The 23,345-nt window shown below is 36.7% G+C and overlaps 1 protein-coding gene across 1 annotated transcript; it reads left to right on the forward strand.

Moving 5' to 3' along the window:
- Nucleotides 1–579: 579 nt before the first annotated feature.
- Nucleotides 580–22,338, forward strand: LOC306843514 (uncharacterized protein; the record flags this gene model as incomplete). Its single annotated transcript, XM_079375037.1, has 8 exons — nt 580–659; nt 7,111–7,404; nt 9,137–9,468; nt 11,514–11,796; nt 15,813–15,902; nt 17,556–17,849; nt 20,051–20,376; nt 21,952–22,338. Exons 1-8 carry the CDS (start codon nt 590–592, stop codon nt 22,336–22,338), a joined length of 2,076 nt encoding a protein of 691 aa, XP_079231163.1. The 5' UTR covers nt 580–589.
- Nucleotides 22,339–23,345: the final 1,007 nt, after the last annotated feature.

Consider the following 23,345-nt stretch of genomic DNA (forward strand, 5'->3'; position numbering starts at 1 on the left):
ATGACTGCGGGAACCGCTTTCTGTTACAAAATAGCACACTTGAGTATTTGAGGCAAGCATGCAGCAGCCAAAATTTGCTTCTTAGCATCCAAATGAATTACTTTGTGTTCAATGTACTCACACAATGCCAAGTTTCATGCAAAGTATCTTCTGCAATATCTAACAAGTTGTGCCCGTTTATGATAGGTTTGCAACAGTGACACATTCTAGACTTTGATCTTGACACATTTTCTCTGGCATATCTTGCTATAATGAATCTGCAGGAACCTACAGAAGCTATATGAAATGAGGAGGACAGTTTGACGCTTCGCATTGACACACCAGTGACAGTTGTAATCCTAATCAACAGGATGGCTCTCGATGATTCCTGTGCAAGATGAAGTCAGCACACGGGTGAATGAGTTTGTAGTTGTCCATGTATGAAGAGGGATTACTCTGAATGAAAAGGGTGGGGTAAATTATGTGTGCAGTGCAAATGATTATGATTGCAGGATGTCAAACTGGAGTGTTTTTTTTTTCCTGGGAAAGTGGAGGTGAAATTAAAAAGCCCTGGATGACACTCGCAGTCAATTCAGACGGAGAAGCTGGAATGGATCGATACACCTCTAAACTGTCTCCTGCTGTTGACTATGGTGCGGGGACGTTCTTGCTGGTGGTTGGTAAGTGCTCTTTTTTCACACTGCTATTGATAAAAATACAAGCAAGGTTTTACATTTTCTACATTAATGACAACCCTCTGAATTATACCTAGGAAGTCATTATGAGTGTCTGAATAGTGATGAAAAGTTTCATAACCTTCTTCCAGGTTCTGTTTAAATAGGAATGATTGTTACTGGTTAAATATATAATCTGTAGGATCCACATTCTCAGATTTGATAAATGCATTTAGTTTAAATGAGGAAGTTGTTTGATATACATATATATTTTTTATGTTACATTAGACTGTGTACATAAATTCTGTGATTTTTATATGCAAGGGATTGGTGGCACACATTGGCACACTGTTATCACTAGACACCATTAATTGCCTTGTCCATCATTTCATCACAACATGCTAGGACCAAGTTGGACCAGCTAATGACCACCACACAAGCTCAAAACTAGCTTGCTCCATAGCTATCATCTTTAGCCAGGTATCCCGAATGTATGTGTTACCTATGATATTAATGATTGCTCGATGACGTCTTATCTCAGAATTGATTTGGTGCTAAAGCTGCAACTCATTAGAAATCGTTCCAACTATGCAGAATTTCAATTTATGAATTATCAGTAGTTGACATTGGTGATATGACTTAATAGAAATGACCAAGCAATGGTTTCGTACAATGTTCAAAAGTCTAAGAGTTTTAGTCATTATTTCAGTCAGTTTAAGCCTCAAGTACAGATTGATCACTCATTAAATTATGTAAAATAATCAATCAAGCCTCTGTCCCAGGTTGCATTCAGATTAACCAGAAGTGTTATATTAAATCTAGATGGAGATTATGTCATTGATGCAGTATATTATATTTTTCACCATTATTAGCAGCAATGTACAGAAAGAAATGTCAAAGTCAGAGAGCCATGGAAACCAAAGTCTATTTTATATTGCAGCTGAGACCAGATACTTCCACATAACTTCAGGTATTCAAGTCTTCAATTTTTTTTAAGTACACCGATATGAATAGGACCATGTTATGCTCTTTACAACATAAACAAAAGATTCTGCAAAAGATTCTCCGCAGCAGCATTCAAAAGGGTGGTGAATTGGGCAATATTTACACTAATTCCATATTAGTTATGTTTTATCTATTTTAGAGTGTTATAATGACTTTTTTTTAGCTATATAGCACTGCTGAAAGAGATCTATCTATGAATCTAGACATATTAATTGCTCACTATGGATATATGTTAAAATGAAAAAGTCTTGCTCTGAGAAACAATTCAAGCATAATACCTGCCGTTCTACATACACAAAGTTCTTTATTGCCATCTAGCTCCTTAAAGAACCTTTAACATCCAAGGAATTCCATTATTTTAAATGTGTACTAAAATCTATACGTCCTTACATACCATGAGTTGAAAGTGCATGCACATACTGTGGAGCAGAATAAATGCTCTTTTCATCTCTTTGAAGGTCAGAGGAATACGATCATTGAACATGTACCTCCCATGCCCTCTGGGAGGCTTATATGTTTTTTTTTTTTTTTTCCATTGTTCACAAACAAGATTGTGTGAAAAAAATGGTGTAGAATTTATTTAAGCAACTTTCACTCCGAAACTGCTAGTAAATTTTCACAAATAATTACAAAGAAATGGCAAGCAACATTAAATTAAATATTAAATTTTTAAGTGAAAATATGAAGACTGAAATGATCATTTCTTGTTTAAAACAATCTTTGTTTTATGTACAAATTCCAAAAAATAAACTTTACAATGTATATAAGGTGATTACAAACTGAACACACAAAGGTATCTTTAATTGGACAAAATGCAATATCACTCCTACTGAAGGTAGCATTTTTCAGCTTTCAGACACCGCCAGTGTGCGGAGCACAGGTCAGAGCAACGTTTTCTAAAAGTGCCCACCTGATGTGCTCGAGAGTATGTGTTTGTGCTCCACTGAGCAGTACAAAGGAAATGACTGAGCTGATGAACGTCTTTGTGATGCTCTTAGAGACATCTCTTCTTATGTGCAAATTTCTAAGAATGCACTAAGAAGCAACTAAGACAAATTTACCCCATTTCTGTCGAGTTCCCAATAATGTACTGTTGTAGGAACGCAAGTAAATGAGCAGCACTTAAAATCTTATCTTTAGAGCCTAGTTATGTAAACAGTTAACAGCTCAGTAGACTAAATTAACACCAGTTTAATGCTTTCCTGCAAAGGACGCAATGCCACATCAGGAGCTTTGTCTGATTAAAGTGAGATTAAACAAAATATAAAGCAATATTGTTCTTTTGCTTAATCACTTTCTAGCACCTCACAATAGAGATAGAGTGCAGAAAAAAACATCCTGTAATTATTTTTCTAATTAACAGTTGCCTGTGTACTCTGCTATCAATGCAAGAGCAGTGAAATTATATATTAATGTCAGAGTGTCACTGTTGTCATGCAACAGCTTGAATACCTGTTAGGCTTTTCTGAGAATCTGTTTTAACCCTGTCATAAGGTTAAAGTCCTTGCCTGGATTAATAGGACTATTTATGAACCTGACATGAACAGATATTGGCATAGTTAAATGTCATGTGTTGGTCATATTTTAATTGGAAATTTAATTTGAAAAAAAGGCAAGCAATTAATTGCTGGCATAACTAGCTCACCAATTTGAAGACGTGTTTCATTAGCATTATAATGGACCACATCCTGTAAAATCATGCCTTTACTTACATTTTTGCAAAACTCCATATATACCTACATACAATTCACTGCAGTTTCCAGCTACAATGAACACTAGCGGCTGTAAAATGGCAATGACTTTTATTCCTTTTCAAACTAATTATGATTATGGGGCAGATTTTTTACCACTGCGCATAATTTGTAAACATACATTTTAACATTTGCATCACATAACCATCTCCATATGTATGGCTTTTTGGACATGGTAAACTTGCTCGGTAGCTCACCTGGTGCACTGCACTTGCAACAAAGCATTAACCTTTTAGCCAATGGACATTGCCAGATTCTTGTATATCTGTTTCAGATAGAACTGCTTGTGCCACTCACTAGATATTTCACATGGAAGTGTGGCAAAATGTGCAAGAAGCAATGCAATATAACTTTGCAGAAATGCCATCACAGGCAAATATTTCCAATGAGCCTGGGTTACATAAAATGCAAAGCCTATAAACAAACATTTTAATTGTCTTTTTAAAGTGGGTTATGGCACATAAATGTAGCAGATTATACATACGTCATTGGAAATGGATGTGCTAAATGATGAAAATTATTTATTTTTTTTAAATGAGTTTTTCCAAAAAAAAAAAATCTGATCTAAAATCTTCCTCTTCAGTCCCAAAAGATCATTCATGAACAATAAGTTGTGAAAAGGGCTTGAAATTGTTGGATAATTTATATTATTCTGAGTCATCCATAACTGTAGTGCTTTAACTGGACAGTGAATGAATTATTTAAAGCAGTCATATGATGCCAAAAAAGACATTAGACGGACATGACATTTATTAAAAACCAAGCTTCAAAAAGTTACTTTTGTTGACTTTTGACATAGAACATAAATCTATTTTTTTAAATGCAAGAACGTCGTCGAATGTCATATGCATGTATATCCCTTAAAATGCAAAGACAAAATTTAACCCATTTAACCGTAAAGGTTAGAGAAAATGTGCAAAATGGCCACATTGACAAACAAGGGCTTAATTCAGATACTAAAACCATCTAACTTCTCCTTTTGACAAATATTCTCCAAACACATCTATGCAAGACTGTTTAACTAACATCAAAAGCATTGAGATGATGAATGAATTAACTGACATAAATGCCTTCAGAACCCAAAAAAAAAGAACTACGAGTTTGTTTGAATAAATAGATAGTTAGTAATACAAGACCCTTTTCAAACTCAATGATAAATCCATATAAATGATTCATACTGTACAAAGTTAAAGATTTCTCAAAGTCAACAAAAAAAGACCACTCTTGTTTTTCTTAAAAATATTTCTAAGAACACCGTTGACTGCACAAGAGCTTTCATACTGCTGTTGGCTATGACATGCCTTGCTGTTCAACCCAGGGTCTGCAAAATTTATCTTTGGGGGGATTTTCATCACGAACAGATGACGTAGAATATATTTTTTCAGCTGAAGAGTCATCATGATTGCTTAGTGACATTTAGATTTGTCACAGGTATTTCCATGAATTCTTCATCTTACTGAGATAAACAAAAAAAGCTTTGAAAAATATGATATGCATATATTGTATTGGCTAAAATGCAAGAAATGGATTGTCTATACAGAGCACTGAGACTGTACCACCTATAGCCATACAATCTATTTGCTTATTGCAAATGATTCAAAGGTTGAACCAACAAAACAAGTCAAAACTAAGGTAGGTATATATGGAGTTTTGCAAAAATGAAGGTAAAGGCATGATTTTACAGGATGTGGTGCACTATAATGCTAATGAAACACGTCCTCAAGCTTACTAAATATAGCCTATATTCATAACAAGTATACATTATTTCAACAGCATCTTCAAACAACGTTTTAGCAACCACAACAATCAACACGTGGCTAAAAAGATAGATCAACAAGACATACGTGTTGTCATTATCAACTTACTATACATTTATTTTAAGATTTAAAATGCCTAAAATATGATTTGCCTGTTAACAAACTATTCCAGGGGTGACAAGATGCAGATGAATCAACAACAAACGCAATCCTGCACATTAATAGGCCTACTTTATTGATAGTTGCCATATCATCAAACTGTTATCTCACCGCTACTATAATCTTGAAACAATTCAGTTCAGGACACATTAATAATTCTGTCTGAGGGGAAGCTCGTTTAGTCTAATTTAGTATCGCAGCAGGCCAATATTAATATTGCGGTACAACAATTAACCAGCAGCATTGACTCAACACAAATAATAATCAGTTTAAGTCAAAATCCCACAGATTATGTAGGCAGGCGCTGAAAAGAGTGAATAAAAATATGTGACAGCTTTTGCTCCTCATGATGCTCTTGATGGAATATAAACAAAACAATCCATAATGAAAGAGGAATCTCCCGATTAGATAAAGTGCAATTACCATAACCTTGTTTAAAAAAAACTGTATTCATACTGTTATATTATAAAAAGTTGGCTTTAAAACCAACCATAAAATGAACAACTTAAATTAATATTACTATATAAAAACATACATTAAACATACAAAACATTTCGTACGCTTTGAGTTTGTTTAGGCCTAACGTTAGGCTACTTCTGTCTCTTTGTTTCCCTAAGTTACTAACATAATAAATGAAAATAGTGTAGCGGGCTGAAGGATCACACGACAGGCGAAAGTGCAATAAATGCCCCGGAGGGTGTATTTATTGTGCTCAAACAGAAAAGGTGCAGGTGCTAACAACTCCCGTGTCCGTGGGGCGTGCAGAGTGTCGCGTTCCTCCTCGTGCTGCTGTGCTCGGTGCTCCGGGAGACAGTGCGGGAGGTGTCGGGCTGATCGGTCACTCCGAGCTCTCTGCGGGACAGAAGATCGGCTTGTTAGTTTCCTTGTTAGTTTCTCACCCATGTGTGCATCCACACGGCTTTTGTAGCCGTGTGTGAAGTCCTCTCAGCTGGGACCGATCAGCCCGTGGTGATTGGGAGCAGGTGTTTCTCCTCTGTTGCCAGGGCGACGCTGATAGGTGCTCGGGCCACGCCTCACAATATATATACATTTGAATATACTTTTCATGCATCATTTTGAACATCATTTTTTGAATTTACATCCACCTGTACAAACCTGCGTAATGTACGCTCCTCCTAACGTAAGCACGATGGCAGCACGCTGTACGAGAAGTTTTTATTATTATTATTATTTTGCAATTATGTACATATTAATACAAACATATACATCTCACAACAGTAGTAGAAATGAAAACAACAAAAACAAATGAAAAAGGGTATACAGAGGAAGAAGGGGGGGAGTTAAAAATAAACAATTAAAAAAATAAATAAATAAAGATCTTTGCCAGGGAAAAAATAAAAACATTTTGTTGTACGAGAAGTCCTGCATTTAAATTACTGTATGTGTGCGTGCTAAAATAATCGCTTGTAGATCAATTTGCTCTTTTTTATTTTCTGCTAATATTTTAACAGTAATTTAAATAAAATGATTTTAATTCGATTTAAAGTTAAAGTCAAATAAAATAAAACAACAAAAATATAATTTTTGCTATTTAAAATAGAAATGTCCTGGCATTTACCACGCTCCCAAATATACCAGCTGCCATACACAATTTATTCTATTTTGGCTGGATGAATGTAATGTTATATTTTCTTATACAGTAGCTACAGGTGAAGATACAATGTTACAAGTCTCTAAAATCATCAATGAAACACAATCCTGCTTAGTTTATCGATCAGGAATTCGATTTTTACTTTTTCACCACTTTTACCACTTTTTTTCCAGCCATTCTCTCCATCCTGGGCAACGCAGCTGTCCTGATAACAGCTGCCTGGCGTCACGGCGTTCTCAGAGCTCCTGAGCTCCTCACGGTCAATCTGGCTGTGACTGACATTGGTATGGCTCTCAGCATGTACCCACTCTCAATCGCCTCTGCCTTCAACCACGCCTGGATTGGAGGTGACCCTTCCTGCCTGTACTATGGCCTGATGGGTATGATCTTCAGTGTGGCCAGCATCATGACCCTGGCCGTCATGGGGTTAGTGAGATATCTGGTGACAGGAAACCCTCCAAAATCAGGTGCTGTGCTGATTCCATTAAGGCTTAAATCACATTTAAAAACAGCATTTGAAAATGTAAAAACATTCATTACTTTATTAATTCAGTTATTAATACGTTCAATAGTGTTTATGTAGCCAAGATTTTAAAGTTTGAGTCCATACCGCTTGACTTTCAAAACTAAGCCCAGACTAATACAGGGAAGTCGTGGCCTAATGGTTAGAGAGTCGGACTCGTAATCCAAAGGTTGCGGGTTCGAGTCTCGGGCCGGCAGGGATTGTAGGTGCGGGGAGTGAATGTCCAGTGCTCTCTCCACCCTCAATACCACGACTGAGGTGCCCTTGAGCAAGGCACCGAACCCCCAACTGCTCCCCGGGCGCCGCAGCATAAATGGCATAAATGGCCCACTGCTCCGGGTGTGTGTGTGTGTGTGTGTGTGTTCACTGCTGTGTGTGTGCACGTTGGATGGGTTAAATACAGAGCACGAATTCCGAGTATGGGTCACCATACTTGGAAGTATGTCACTTCACTTCACTAATAGATTCAAGATTTTATTTGTCACATACACAATTATCCAGAGTATAACCAACAGTGAAATGTAAGTCCAGCAGTGAAATGTAATAAATATTCACTGTAAAATAGTGTATAGCAACTAGCCCAAGTCTTTTCTACAAAATGTATAATTTTATATAGAAAATTTCTAAATATATATATAAATGTAAATAACAATGTAAACACAGTTATAGAATCAAAATCAGAATAGAGAGATGAAACATCTTTGTCTTTTTGAATGTTTCTATTGTTTAATAGAAAGCAGAATGGCAGGAAGCCACAAATTTGCCACCAGAAATGCCAGGACTCACAGAATTGAAATGGTGCTATTGTGCTATGCAGTTATGATAAATTAAAGTTTTCTATGGTTGCAGATGAAAGAAAAATAGTCAAAGATTTAGAGCTATCTACAACAAGAAACAATCTTTTCTTCTGTATTGTGATGTTCATCGAAGTGAAACAGATTTCAGAAAAAAATGTAAGATGGAGACTTGGTTCGGTCCATCAGTTGCTGATTGGATGAAAGCAGATTTATATGCTCTTGCAGTAAACAGTCATTTTCAATAGGTATTTACATGTATTCAAATTGACAATAGACTGTATAAACTTTCCAGAAAAGGGTTCTTGTCTAAATAGGCTACTTGCATCGAATTCTGAATATTCTAAATATTTTGTTCATTTAAAGTACAGTACAACCCATGCTCAGCCAACAGAATGGCCCATTTTAGGAGTGGTTGAGAAAATATTGCATGATTCATCATCCAGAACGAGCTTTTGAAATGTTCTAAAGTACCTGTATGTAGACTCTTATATATTTTTAATCGGTCATTAATTTGTACCCAAACTGTAATTTGCTCTCAAAACACAAGGAATATCTATCCTTGAAATGTTTAATGACGCTTGAAAAGGTCAGTGAAGAATATAGACAAGCATAATGATGTTTCATCTGAAATTTGAGGGATCAATTTAAACCCAATTGTTTTCCAAATAGACAGTTTCTCATTGCTCTGTTTTCTTTTCATTTTCAAATTACCAACCTGCTAATTGCCTTGGAAAAATAGGTTATTGGCAGTGGGATTTAGTTCAGTTGTCTTTCTAGGCATGGCTAAACTCTATACATGTTTGATAAAAACTCTAAAGAATGAGCTTTCCCCTTTGAAGAACAGCATCAATTCACTTTTTTCTTATATCTCTGTTCCAGGTAGCAAGTTTCAAAGAAAAACTATCAGTATATTGATTGGTGTGATCTGGCTGTATTCACTGCTCTGGGCAGTGTTTCCTCTTCTGGGATGGGGAGGATACGGGCCGGAACCCTACGGTTTGGCCTGCTCTGTGGACTGGGCCGGCTACCAGCACTCCTTAAATGGTTCTTCGTTCATTATGGCTTTGGCCATCCTGTGCACCCTGATCCCATGTGCGGTCATCCTGTTCTCCTACACTGGCATCGCCTGGAAGCTCCACAAGGCCTATCAGTCCATCCAGAGCAATGATAGCCTGCCCAACTCTGGGGCCGTTGAGAGGAAAGTCACCCTGGTAAGGGATATCCAAAAATTGCACACAACAATGTTAAGAGCTTTCTTGAAATTGCCAGGCTCCAATATGACTGGCTAGCTTTTCACAATGTACTGTACAAGCTTTTATAAGACCACTGGAAAATAAAGTCAAGTTTGTAACGATATAAGGTATCGTTCATCTCCATACCACAAATGGTAAATGGTGTGAGACAAGTTACGCATCAAAGTTTAATGGGTTTGTTTAAACTACAGTAACAGTAATTATGAGTACTATGCTCACATTTTCCATTGTTCAGCAAAATCAAGTAATTTAAATAGGAAACCATGCAATCTGGTAAATCTACATCGGGGCAAAATTCTGCAAGTTGGTCACAAATTTTCCATAATGGCCAAGACTAACAGAAAACTATTTGATTTTAAAATGGATTCTGTGTGAGCTGTTGACAACAGACAATATACCTCTTTTGTCTGCAAAATTTTGTTAAAATAATAATCTTAATATAACCTTTAGTGAGCATAGCTATCAAATATTTGATTTCTGAAGTTTTCAGGATAAATATTGTTTTGATTGCATTCTTTCTTAAAAAGTATGTGCACTAAAATTACAGCTAGGGTTTTTTTTTCTTTTAAAGGACAAGTTTGATCATTCTCAGCCAGCTTTGTATTATTACAGTGTCGTGGTATATGCAAATGACCAGTTGTATCTCTCTAGGTAACATGAAGAAAAACAAAACAAAGCTGGTTGAAAATCAGCAAACTTGCCTTTTAAGTTTTTAACAACATGCAGGGTCACAGTACGTGCAAACCCTGGAGCATTCACACATCTGAAGGAAGCTTAACAGTTTTTCCTGCTACAGTGTCAGACACTGATTCTCACCCCAGCTCCACCTTCTGCCCACAACAGTGTTGTTTAATATATTTATTTTATGTTTATTTTTTTGCTCATTTGATTTTAGATCTAAAATTTTAAACCTAAAACAACTTTTTTTTTTCTTTTTCGGTGCCCAGATTATAGAAGTGAGTGAAATGGGTAAAGGTCATGCTCCATCCATTAAAGGTCACTAATGGATGTAAAGTATTTCCAAGAAATAGCCTTGTCATTTTCCAGGCATTTGCATCTAAAGCTTAATAGTTTATTGTCGGGTTTTTTCCCTCTGGAGCTAAGATCTAAATGTAATCAGGTATTTCTGCAATATTTTCACTGGATCTGAATTTTAAGCACAGAATGTTCATAAGCCTTAATTATTAAATGGTTCATGTAGAGCCATCACTTTAAATTAATGTATTAGTGCCCTTTTCCCCAGACTGCAACAGCAGTAGCATCCAACATGACCAACATGAATCACTTTTAAAGGTATAGCTCACCCAAAAATGAAAATTTTCTGAAAACGAACCCTCAGGCCATCTAAAGCCCAAAACACACTATACAATTTTAGCAATCCTATAAGATCCACTGCATGTCACACTGTGCGACATGGATCAAATAAACTTGGCTAAGATGTGTGTGTAAACTGTACAATGATGACACCTATAGACTCGTACGATACAACGCACATTTCTATAGAAAAATAAAATGTCATCAGCATGCGCTAGCCTAGTGGTAAACATAAAGTACAGTCTGTTTAGGGCTTAAGATGTAGATGAGTTTGTTTCTTCATTATAACAGATTTTAAGAAATTAAACATTATATCACTTGCTCACCAGTGGATGCTCTGCAGTGAATGGGTGCCGTCAGAATGAGAGTTCAAACTGCTGATAAAAACATCACAATAATCCACAAGTAATCCACACAACAGCAATACTCTGGATAGGGGACTCACATTTTACAAGTTTGAAGCTCCTTCACAAGACATTAATTGATAGACTGGAGTGGTTACTGTGATTACTGTGATGTTTTTATCAGCTGTTTGGTCTTTCATTTTGACGGCACCCATTTTCATTCTGTTCAGATGAAGAAATAAACTCATCTACATCTTAGATGCAGATTTGTATGCAAATGTTCATTTTTGGGTGGAATATTCCTTTAACTGCTTTCTGCTTTCAGTTTTTTCTTGTGTGTTTCAGATGGGCATCCTGATCAGTGCCGGCTTTATTGTATCCTGGGCGCCCTACGTGTTCATCAGTCTCTGGACCATGTTTCACTCTAATGGCAAAGACACCGTGGCACCCATTGTCAGCTTGCTACCCTGCCTCTTTGCAAAATGCTCAACGGTTTACAACCCTTTAGTCTACTATGTTTTCCGCAAATCTTTCCGCAGAGAGCTTCGGCAAATCCGGATGTATTGTTGCTGGGATGCTGTGAGCAAAATGACACTCTGTATAGGAGCAGAAAGCTCAGAGGAAACTAGCAGGGCACAAGAGACAGCAGAAGAGTGAACACACACTAAATAAAAAGGTTGCCGGATGGTTTGCAATATGGAAATGCTTGGATTCTGTGTGCTATGACATTTTCAAGAGCATCAAGTCTGTGTCTGCAGCCCAAAGTAGTGCACTACTGCATGAACATGGGACATGGAATTAAGTAATTAGCAAATGAAAGAAACATTTCATAAAAATTAATCTTTTGATGCCAGTGAAACAAGCAGCAGTCAAATGCTGCCTGTTTGAACGACATCTTATTCTTTTCTCCTTTTACCTTATCTTTTACTGCTGCCTAACCTTTTCGCTTTCGGCAGATTATTGTGAGATCAGAGCTATTGTAATCTTTATAAAAGATAAAGCTTTATAAGAAGATAGAATGGTTGTTTGATTGATTTATCAATCGGAAGGAAGATTTTTTATTTTTTTTGTCTCAATTTTGTCTTATGTTGCTTTCAGTTTTCCATTGAACCTTGTTTTCATTCAAATAATTTTTCACACTGACTGACGTTGACAGAACGTTGTCAAAATGGTCCATGTGACATCAGTGTTTCAACAATAATTATATGAAGCTACGAGAATTTTTTTGTGCACAAAGAAAACAAAAAACAACTTTACGATTTTATTCAACAACTTTATTCAACAATTTCTTCTTTTCCTGGACAGTCCTCTGCCATTATCGACATATGCGCATGGTACTGTTGACATAGAACACATGCACTGCACCTTGTTAACTAAAGATATAATGAGCATTGTAATGTTCAAAGCAGATGTCATAACAAATGTAAGTAGATCGGTAAGATTTTAAAACGAGCAGTTCATTCATATATTTGTACAACTTTACCTTTACCCTGAAGAAATACAACGGAGGACAGCAGATGCAACGGAGGCAAAGCTATATAAGCTCTATAGGGGCGATGTTTCTAGCCTTTTTTAATGTATGCACCCCCTTTCATGTAAATTCTTAAATGTATTCATTTAATGTATTTATAATAATAAGACACTATAAAACTGACTAAAATGACATATGCAGCATATGTTCATGCCTATTTTCTTATTTTAAAGTTTTCTGAATTACCACACATAAACAGTTATATTGCATACTTGCATAACACCAGATGTAAGATGCTAAATCCAGTTAATTAGTAAGCTACTGTTTCCACTAATGAATTCAGATAACAGTTATGAATAATTCAAAGGTATTAATCAAAGGTAAATGAGTCATGCAGATGTGTTATTAGGAAGGGAAAACTAAAAGAATCATATGCAAAGGAGATTTTTTAGATGTTCTTTGAGGAGGTAGTGTCCACAGCGATAGGACTGCATAAGTGAAGACACAGAAAGGTTGAAACCCATCAATGCATACAACTGGTAGCCTACAGAAATGAGAAATGTAACTGAAATGTAATTTGCAGAAAATTACATTTCAGTTACATAAAACGGCACCCATTCACTGCAGAGGATCCACTGGTGAGCATGTGATGTAATGTTAAATTTCTCCAAATCTGTTTTGAACAAACAAACTCCTCTACATCTTGGATGGCCTGAGGGTGAGTATTTTTTTAAAGATAATTTTCATTTTTGAGCAAAGTATTCAACTAACCACAGTACACCCACAGGTCTCCGCTGCACAAGAACCAGTTAAAGAAATAAACATGAGATTGCAGATGAAAAAAACAACTTTAATTGTGAACGGTGCTCAATAATTTCCTCAAAGCATTGTGCTGTTATTGCATAATTTGTCTAATTTCTGCTGTGCACACAAACCATATGTGCTGAACCTCTCAGATATCTTAATCTCATTTTATTTGACAATTCCTGATGGATTTAAATGTACTGAATGTACTGTCCCCACCTCCGTCTGCCAGTGGATCAACAGCTTCCTGACAGACAGACAGCAGCTAGTAAAGCTTGGTAAATTCACATCCAGCACTCGTACCATCACCACAGGAGCTCCTCAGGGCTGCGTACTCTCCCCACTGCTCTTCTCCCTCTACACCAACGACTGCACCTCTAAAGACCCCTCTGTCAAGCTCCTGAAGTTTGCAGACGACACCACACTGATCGGCCTCATCCAGGACGGTGACGAGTCTGCTTACAGACAGGAGGTTAAGGAGCTGGCTGTATGGTGCAGTCTTAACAACCTGGAGCTTAACACGCTCAAAACGGAGGAGATGATCGTGGACTTCAGGAGAAACCCCCCTGCTCTCCCCCCACTCAGCATCACGAACAGCACTGTGACTGCAGTGGAGTCATTCAGATTGCTGGGCACCACCATCTCCCAGGACCTAAAGTGGGATATTCACATAGACTTCATTGTCAGAAAGGCCCAGCAGAGGTTGTACTTTCTTCGCCAGCTGAGGAAGTTCAACCTGCCACAGGAGCTGCTGAAACAATTCTACTCCGCCATCATTGAATCCATCCTCTGCACCTCAATAACTGTCTGGTTCAGCTCAGCTACCAAATCTGACCTCAGAAGACTACGGCGGGTAGTCCGGACTGCTGAGCAAATCATTGGTACAACCCTCCCCACTCTCCAAGAACTGTACTTATCCAGAGTGAGCAAAAGGGCTGGTAAAATCCCTCTGGACCCCTCACATCCAGCACATAACCTCTTTGAACTGTTACTGTCTGGTCGACGCTACAGAGCTCTGAGCACCAGAACGACCAGACACAGGAACAGTTTCTTCCCTCAGGCAATCCATCTCATGAACACTCAACAATAAACGTGGAACACACAACTATAATACATTATCCATTCACCACACTCACTTATTTTATTTTTATTTTCTCATTTCTAATTTGCACATACTTGACCTGTACATACATAGTTGTCTATATAATATATTGTGTTTTTGCTGCTTTGTACATTGCCTATTGGGATATTTGTATATTATTCTTTTATTATCTGTGTCCTGTCCTGTTGCTGTCTTTCTGTTGCTCTGTGGAGCTTCTGTCACTACAACAAATTCCTTGTATGTGTAAACATACCTGGCCAATAAAGCTCATTCTGATTCTGATTCTGATTCTGATTCTGATTCTGAACACTTACAGTGATTAACTTTCACTGAGAGACAACAAATAGAGCTAAACATAATTGTCTTGGTGCCCTATACTTTAAAGTGGCTCCAGATTTGATTATTATTTTTTTTACTTAAAAATGAAAGTCCCAATTTCTTTCATAATCTTGAAAAATCTTGAAAAAAAAACTGACATCTGAAGCTTGTTAATTTGATTTGATTTAATTGCCTAAATGTGAAGAAGAATCAACTACTTGTTTCCTTTACTTGTTTCTATGCTTTCTGTTTCTGTAATCAAGTGTGTTTTGTGAGGATGCATGATTGCAATTTATGGCTATTGTACAGTGACAGTAATGCACTTGTATAAGAGATGACTTTGACTCTCCAAAACAGAACAACAATGGTTATAGACCTCTCTCTCTCTCTCTCTCTCAATCTGTGTATGTATGTATGTATGTATGTATGTATATATATATATATATATTATTCTGTATTGTTGTTTTATTTTAAGATAAAATAACATTTTATTTTATTTTAAGATATGGTTTGTTTACAATGCTTACAACCTGTCTATCTATCTGTTCTCCCAATGGACTTAAGTGTGGTCCTTTCATCATGAAGCCCCTCCTTTTGAGGACTTTAGTGAAGCGGACCCTTGTAGAGATGTTGTATCAGTCGCTGGATTGAGGGCGTTTAGTGCTAACCTCTCATGGCGAGTTCTTCTGTTTTATTCCTTACTGAGCAAAAACAGCGGCATCGCTTTATTTTCTAGGTATGTTGTTGAGTTGGGGGCTTCATTTAATCGCGTTCTTTATCTTTTCTGGACATCAGATGTTTCTGACACCTGACAGCAGTGTGGATCGTCTATAGCTTCTTGTTCCAGTGGAATTTCGCGGCGTATATATTTTCTAGAATTTTTTTCCAAATCGCACCGATCCACGTCGAGCGCGTTTCTTTCTGGCAATTAACATCTCGTCCGTTTAAGAGCACATCTCACTTGTCCACATGGATATTTATTCCTCTAAACTATCACCCGCTGTGGATTATGTAGTCGGTGCGTTCCTGCTGCTCATTGGTAAGTTTGCGCTGGATCTCCAACTTTTTTGGTTACCGTTTCTGGCGCGTAATAGTGAGTCTGTTTCCAAACGGATTAATGAAACTTTAGTGCAAAGATATTAAAGTAGGCCTATGTGTCTATGACCTCTTTCATTCTCTCCCATGACACTCATTTAGTATTTATATAGAGAATTCAAAAAGTTGTGTCATTGATATGTAATCGTACAGTGACCAGGCTTATTCGAGCTGATCAGTAGGTAGGTTTAACTGTGAACAATGCAGTTATGTCAGAGGCAAGAGAGTCTGAGGACAGAGTAATCAGCCATGTCATTACTCCAAGGATGAATAGACTGATGGGTCTCTATTTATCTTTGCAAAACCATTCTTGACTGTCTCTTCTCAAAGATGAAGCATAACCTCTGAGACCTCCAGGTCACCAGAGCAGACTGTATCAAGTCTTTTTTCAGTTTTCTATGCCCCAGAGCACAGATCAAACATGACAATGCAAGGAAAATTTAGCCACTTTAGCTCATACAGTATGTGGGGTTGGAACTGAACCAATCTAAACCTTGCTTGGGACTTATTGGAAACTACACATGGCTGAAGGGCAAAACAAGAAGGTCATAGAGGAGGCAAGATGACGCAGGTTACTGAGATAAAAGTGAGGCTGAGACACAAAGTAAGGACACAAGAGACTGTTTGAAGATGGGGTTACATAAGACTACATGAGGAATTTGTCTTTGGGATTTGATCCCAACATTTTCTCAGAACAGAACGCTATATAATGCGATCTGTAGATTAAAAGGAGACTAGCAATGCCAACAACATGGGATATGGACTGATAAAATGAACCTTGAATGAAATGCATGTGACTTTGGTTAAAAGCATCGACCAAATGCATAAGTTAAAATGCAGTGCACAATATGCATTAATGTAAAACATTTAAAAATCTAAATAAAATTCATATATAGATATAATACATCATCTTGCAGTTTCTCAGCAAGTATATGGAAGGAAGTGTAAGTATAGAGATGGATGTAGTTAGCCAGTCATTCTCACAAAATCAGAACACAGTATGTCATATGTTTTCTGTCAAAATACATAAATGGAAATTAAATGTAATACATGGATTAAGTCTAAATTATTACAATATGTGAGAATAAAGAGATTATAATACATGACAAGACAAGAACAGACAGAATATTTGAGCATATAGTGCAGCGGCTGACCAATCAGAATCAAGAGTTACAGATGTAATTAGTGTTATTCAAAACGTGATAGTTATTAGCTACAATATGCACATGCATTATCGTTCAAAAGTGTAGGGTTAGTAATAAGTGTTTTTTTTTTATTACCACTTAACACGTGTAGTACCTCTGAGTGTACTAGTGTATGAAGGATGGGTTTCAGTGTACTACAAGTGGTAACTAAATACATTTTTAAAATACAGAGACAGCATGTTAAAAGCACATTTTAGTTCATATTCATGTTGTCTCAAAATAGCACAGTTGAGTACACTTAGACAATCTTAGACAAGTTTATCTTAAGAGGTACTATAGAATTATTTTTTTGTATATATTAAGTGCAAAACTAGTGTATGAAAATAGAGCACTTTAAGTACATTAAAGAAAATAACTTGTATGTATTTCTTCTTTTTGTCTTTCACATGCAGCAATTCTTTCCATTGTGGGGAATCTGATGGTTCTTCTGATGGCATACAAGCGGTCAAACCACATGAAGCCCCCTGAGTATTTGAGTGTGAATCTTGCTGTGACAGATTTGGGAGCAGCCGTCACCATGTACCCCCTGGCTGTAGCTTCAGCGTGGAACCACCATTGGATAGGAGGAAATGTCACCTGTGTGTACTATGGCCTGATGGGATTTTTCTTTGGAGCAGCTAGCATGATGACCCTGGCAATTATGGCTATTGTACGATTCATTGTGTCTTTAACACTCCAGTCACCCAGTGAGTTCCCCTGGGCTCTATCCTTGTACCTATTTTTTATTCTGACTCCTGCATGGATTTCTAATGAGTGGTACAACCTCAGGGCTCCTGAGAGTTCAATTATCTTTTCTTACCATGTCAAAGTTCTGTTGAGAATGACAATGATGTATATTTCAGAGGTACAGACATTTGTCTGATGCATGTTATCTGCTATAAACAGTTTTAATAGTATAGCCACAATATGTAAACAATATGGATGTTGATGATTTTGATAATAAATAGTATAATGTGAAAAATCACATATTAACCTAAAAACCTTAAAATGATTTTAACAGCTTTGCACCTCAAATAATACACTATTTTAACGGAAAAAATTAAGTCAGGTACTTTTATAAAATGATGAGCTTCACATTGCTACTCGAATCGTAATCAGTTTTGTGGTAATCAATATTTATGCCACAAATGCTGTTGATTGAGCTAAACTTGCACTAAACTCAGAATATTCATTTGACCATACTTTTCAAATGACATTGATATCGCTGAGACCCCAAACAGAGCATTATCAATTTATTAAATGTATATTATACAGCCAATCATTTCTGATTAATTCCACTAAAACATAATAAAGCAAGGTTTCGGTAAGTTTTTTACAGAGGGAATGATCTGGTTTCAGCTCTTGTAAGAGGTCATGTTCTCACCGAGAGCTGCTAGGGAGCTCTGTTACAGCAGATAGTTGTCTTTTACACACCATGTAACTCAACATGACAGTTCAGTTAAGCTAACTTAATAGAGTTTTTTGACTCATGCCAGAAGACAAACACTGAATTATTGAAATGAAACTTGGCATGGGAATAACTGCTATGGAGGGAAACAAATAGATTTCTTGTTTGTTCTTATTGCTAGAGAAATGCTAATAAAGAGCTGAAAGAGATACCAACCCAGAATAACTCATTAAGTAGGCCCGTTAAATTAAACAACCACCCAGAAAACCCTAGAAAACATCCAGCAACCCACTGCCAATCACCTGGAATGTCCTAACAACAATCTAGAAACCATATAGAAAACATATAGCATTGCCTAACAACCAACTGGAAAGTTGGCAAGTTAGCATCACAGTTGCTAATTTTGCATGAGCAAGCACTACTCATGTTTTCATTAAATGAAACAATCTAATATTCATGTTTGCATTTAGTGCCAGATGTCAGATTCATCTTATTTGTGCATCTGTAATCTGGAAAAGCACACATTCCCCAGTTTTCTGGGAAAAGTCCACCTACATTGTGCTACAGAGGAAGTTTTAGGATTTTGAAATTACTCCACTACAAAGATAAATATCTCTATAATAAAATTACTTAGAGTATCTATCAATAGAAATAAATATTTTTATAAATAAATAAATATACATAAATTAAAACAAGGAAAAACTAAAATTCTCTGTTCTTTTAAAATGAAATAATTTGTTGTGGATCATCTGACCAAATATGATCAAATCAAAAATATATGCTTGAGCATGAAAGTTATTGTTAAATTATTTCTGCTTTAACTTTATTTGATACTTTTTTAAATATGCATGTTTCGGTGATGTTTTTTAAGCAAATGATGATCATTATTGTTCAACCACATACAGTACATGAGCTACAGAGGATGTTTTAGGCTTTAACTGGGTTTTGAAATTATTCCATTACAAAGGTAAATGTCAGTATCAGCATTAAAAATAATCTAAAAATAACAATCAATCAATCAATAGGGACATATTGCATCAAAGAAAACAGGTTTTGATTTATTCTTTTAAAATAAAAGAATTCAGTGTGGATCATCAGACCAAATTAAATCAAATCCAAATCACAAAACTTGTTAAATTATTTATTTAATATCTTTATTTTATACTTTTGTTTGTTTAACATTGTAGCCACAGCCAACCCACATGGGTCCATTTATTTGCTCCGTCATTGGAAACAAGCACAAACGTACGGCACTTCATAAGCAAGTTGCACAGTTTGACAGCCACTATAGCAGCAGGTAGTCACGATACAAAAAGCAGCTCATAAATAAGATAGGAGGTGAAAATGGTCATACAAAACTAGATTATGTTTAATTATCCTTATAGGAAGACAATACGATGCTAAATATAAAATAAAAATAAAAGAGCAACATATAAAAACTGATTTTGCATTCAGATCCCCTTTATTTCAACTTTAACTGTCTGGTTTTTTTTCCCATAGAAGAGAAAATCAGCAAAAGGAACGCAAAGATGCTTGTGGTGACCACATGGCTGTATGCGCTGCTCTGGGCTATTTTTCCTTTAATTGGCTGGGGAAAATATGGCCCAGAGCCCTTTGGCCTGTCCTGTACTCTGGCCTGGAGAGACATGAAGGAACAGAGCCAGTCTTTTATCATCACCATCTTCTTCATGAATCTCATCCTCCCAGCCATCATCATCATCTCGTGCTACTCTGCTATTGCTCTGAAACTATACATTACCTACAAGTCTATGGACGACAGTAACCACATCCCCAACATGGTAAAGATGCAGCGGCGGCTCATGGTGGTGAGTCGCACCAGCTACACTACTATTATGAAATAAGATCTGTACATTATGTGCTTACTTGAGCGTGATCTGAAACTCAAGAGCATCAGAGGCTTTCTAGCTGAGGCTTTTATCCTCAATAACTCATACAAGACATGTACAAAACAGCAAGACAGATGCAGATGCAATTATCAGAGTAACTAGTTATGTTTAGGTCACAGTGGCCAGGCATCAATTTGACACAATACTATAAAAAAAAAAAAAACATAATTACATATTAAATATTTAATTTTGATTTTTAAAACCTTGATATTTTGTGGAACACAAAACAGGGTTTAGTGCATGCATTTAAACTTACTGCCTTAAGATGTGTGGCATACATCACAAATAGCTGCTTAAATCATTTCAGCTATTTAAATTATGCAAATTATGCAAAACAATGAAAACACAATTTGCAAATAAAGAATTCAGTGTGAACAATGAGTTAAAATGACTTTCATTTTCAGTCTGCTCCTCTCTCAAAACTGTTGTATGGCTTCAGAAGAGTTGGAATATATTGAATCCGTTGCATGGACTTTATAGTGTGTTAAACGGAGCTGTAAATCCCGTCTGTTGTTGCTATATGAAAGAAGAGATGCCTGACATGTAAGTTTTCTTATTTGTATTCCACAGAAGAAATACAATAATAGATACTAAGTGTCTGGTTCTAGCCAGACACCTTTCAGTTACTAATCCTTAAATCACCCCCCCCCCCCCCCCCCCCCCCCCCCCCAACTCTGACTCTTTCAGAAATCCCAACCTGAACATTGTCTTTTCTAGTTTAACAACGCAGAGGGATATGTCTCCCTGTAGTATGAATTTTATTTTAAGAAAAGGTAAACATAACTCATTCAAAACTGAGCTCTATTCATCCCAGACGTGCTTGAGGTTTCCAAAGCAACAGTTATTTCAAACAATTGTAAATTATTCAATACCCACCTGCTTTCTTTTAATGTTCTTCCCACATGAGACCATTTCAAAGCTGCTGTAGACAGAAGCTTCACATCATCTGAAGGTTGTTTAAAGACAGCGATACATTCAGCATTCATATTTTGCATTGTCAATGTATTCACAAAGAGACTGCGTGACACAAACATTAACACAAACACAGACATGATGTTCTTCTCTAACTGTCTAACAATCCCACACTGTAAAAAAAAATATCATATATGTAATGGTAAAAGACTATAAAAATGGTAAAATCCTGTTAAGTGGTTAACAGTAAATTCCCTTACTCTATGATCTAATGGGGCATTTCATGTAATTTTACAGTTAAATATTGTTAGGCCAATATTTGTTTCTTCATGGGAACAGATTTGGAGAAATTTAGCATTACTTCACTTGCTCACCAATGGATCTTCTGCAATGAATGGGTGCCGTCAGGATAAGAGTCCAAACAGCTGATTAAAACATCACATTAATCTACAAGTAATCCACATGCCTCCAGTCCATCAATTAACATCTTCTGAAGCAAAAAAGCTGTGTATTTCTAGTTTTACATGTTTATAGAAACATCATCTGCCCCCAAAACAGATCTGAACTTTTTTTATTTTACAGATCGCTGTGTTAATCAGCATTGGGTTTGTCGGCTGCTGGGCGCCATACGGCATCGTCAGCCTGTGGTCCATCTACCGGCCCGGTGACTCGATGCCTCCTGAGGTCAGCATGCTACCTTGTCTGTTCGCCAAGTCGTCCACTGTATACAACCCGTTCATCTACTATATCTTCAGCAAGACCTTTAAACAAGAAGTCAATCAGTTGGGCCGCCTCTGTGGGAGATCCAACATCTGCCGTACCTCTGATGCCAAAAACGGCCCGGAGAATACCATCTATCTAGTGTGCGATGAAAACAAGTCCAAAGCTGGAGCAGAGGAACAATCAATAGAGAAGAGCAGGGAGAATGAGACTCAACTTATCAGTAGGACCTGTGATTTGCACTCTTAAGAGTGAATCGGTACAGAACACTGGAAACTGTTGAGCTATTTTTGTCTGGTTGAAGGCATGTGGAGTGGTCCGTGGACTCTTGAATGAACTTTAGTTTTTTCTTTCATTCCACAAGCTTCAATGCCACTCCATATCATCACATTGTATGGCATAGTGCATTGCTGTGTGACATTATCAGTGAGGTGTTTAGGTGTTATCTTTCATTAAAAAAACGGCATTTCGCTTACACATTCAGTGCACTGTTTCAGCATTCTAATACACTCAAATACATGATCTTTATTCAAATGGATCGCCAAAAAATTAAAATTCTGCAAAACCCATATGACTTTCTTTCTTCTGTGGAACTCAAATAGAGATATTGTGCATCAGTTTAAGCTTATGCTTTTATTAGGTGCATGTTGATTTATACTCCCAAACTTCTCAACAGCTAAAAAACACAATTAAAGTATAATAAAACTAGCCCGCACCAATTCCAACAGCACTAGTGTGATGTCATTCATAATTGCAAGTTTCACTCTTAGAAATAAAGGTGCTTCACGATACCATAGAATAACCTTCTTGTCTAAATGGTTCCATAAAAAACCTTTAACATCTGAAGAACCTTTTTGTTTCACAAATGATAAAAATGTAAGGAAGAGATGGTTCTTTAAAGAACCTTTGACTGAATGGTTCTTTGCGGAACCAAAAATGGTTCTTCTATGGCATCGCTTGAAGAACCTTTTGAAGCACCTTTATTTTTAAGAGTGTTCTTATTCATGAATATGATATTGTGTGGTCATTCGTGTGCTCTGGATTTACAATCACAATTGTTTCCGTCTCCACCTGAAGCGTACATGTCCGTCCAAATTAGTTTTCATGGGGGAAAAAAATAAAGTCAGATTTGAATCAACATGACAGTGAGACAGGAACTATTGCTAAACTTAGTTCTAGTCTTATAATGGCCCATATTTATTTTTGGTGTGCCTGCATCACCCTGATTTTGCCATGTTAAATGAAAACATGTTGAA

Source organism: Barbus barbus, assembly GCF_936440315.1.
Source record: "Barbus barbus genome assembly, chromosome: 24".
Lineage (NCBI taxonomy): Eukaryota > Metazoa > Chordata > Actinopteri > Cypriniformes > Cyprinidae > Barbus > Barbus barbus.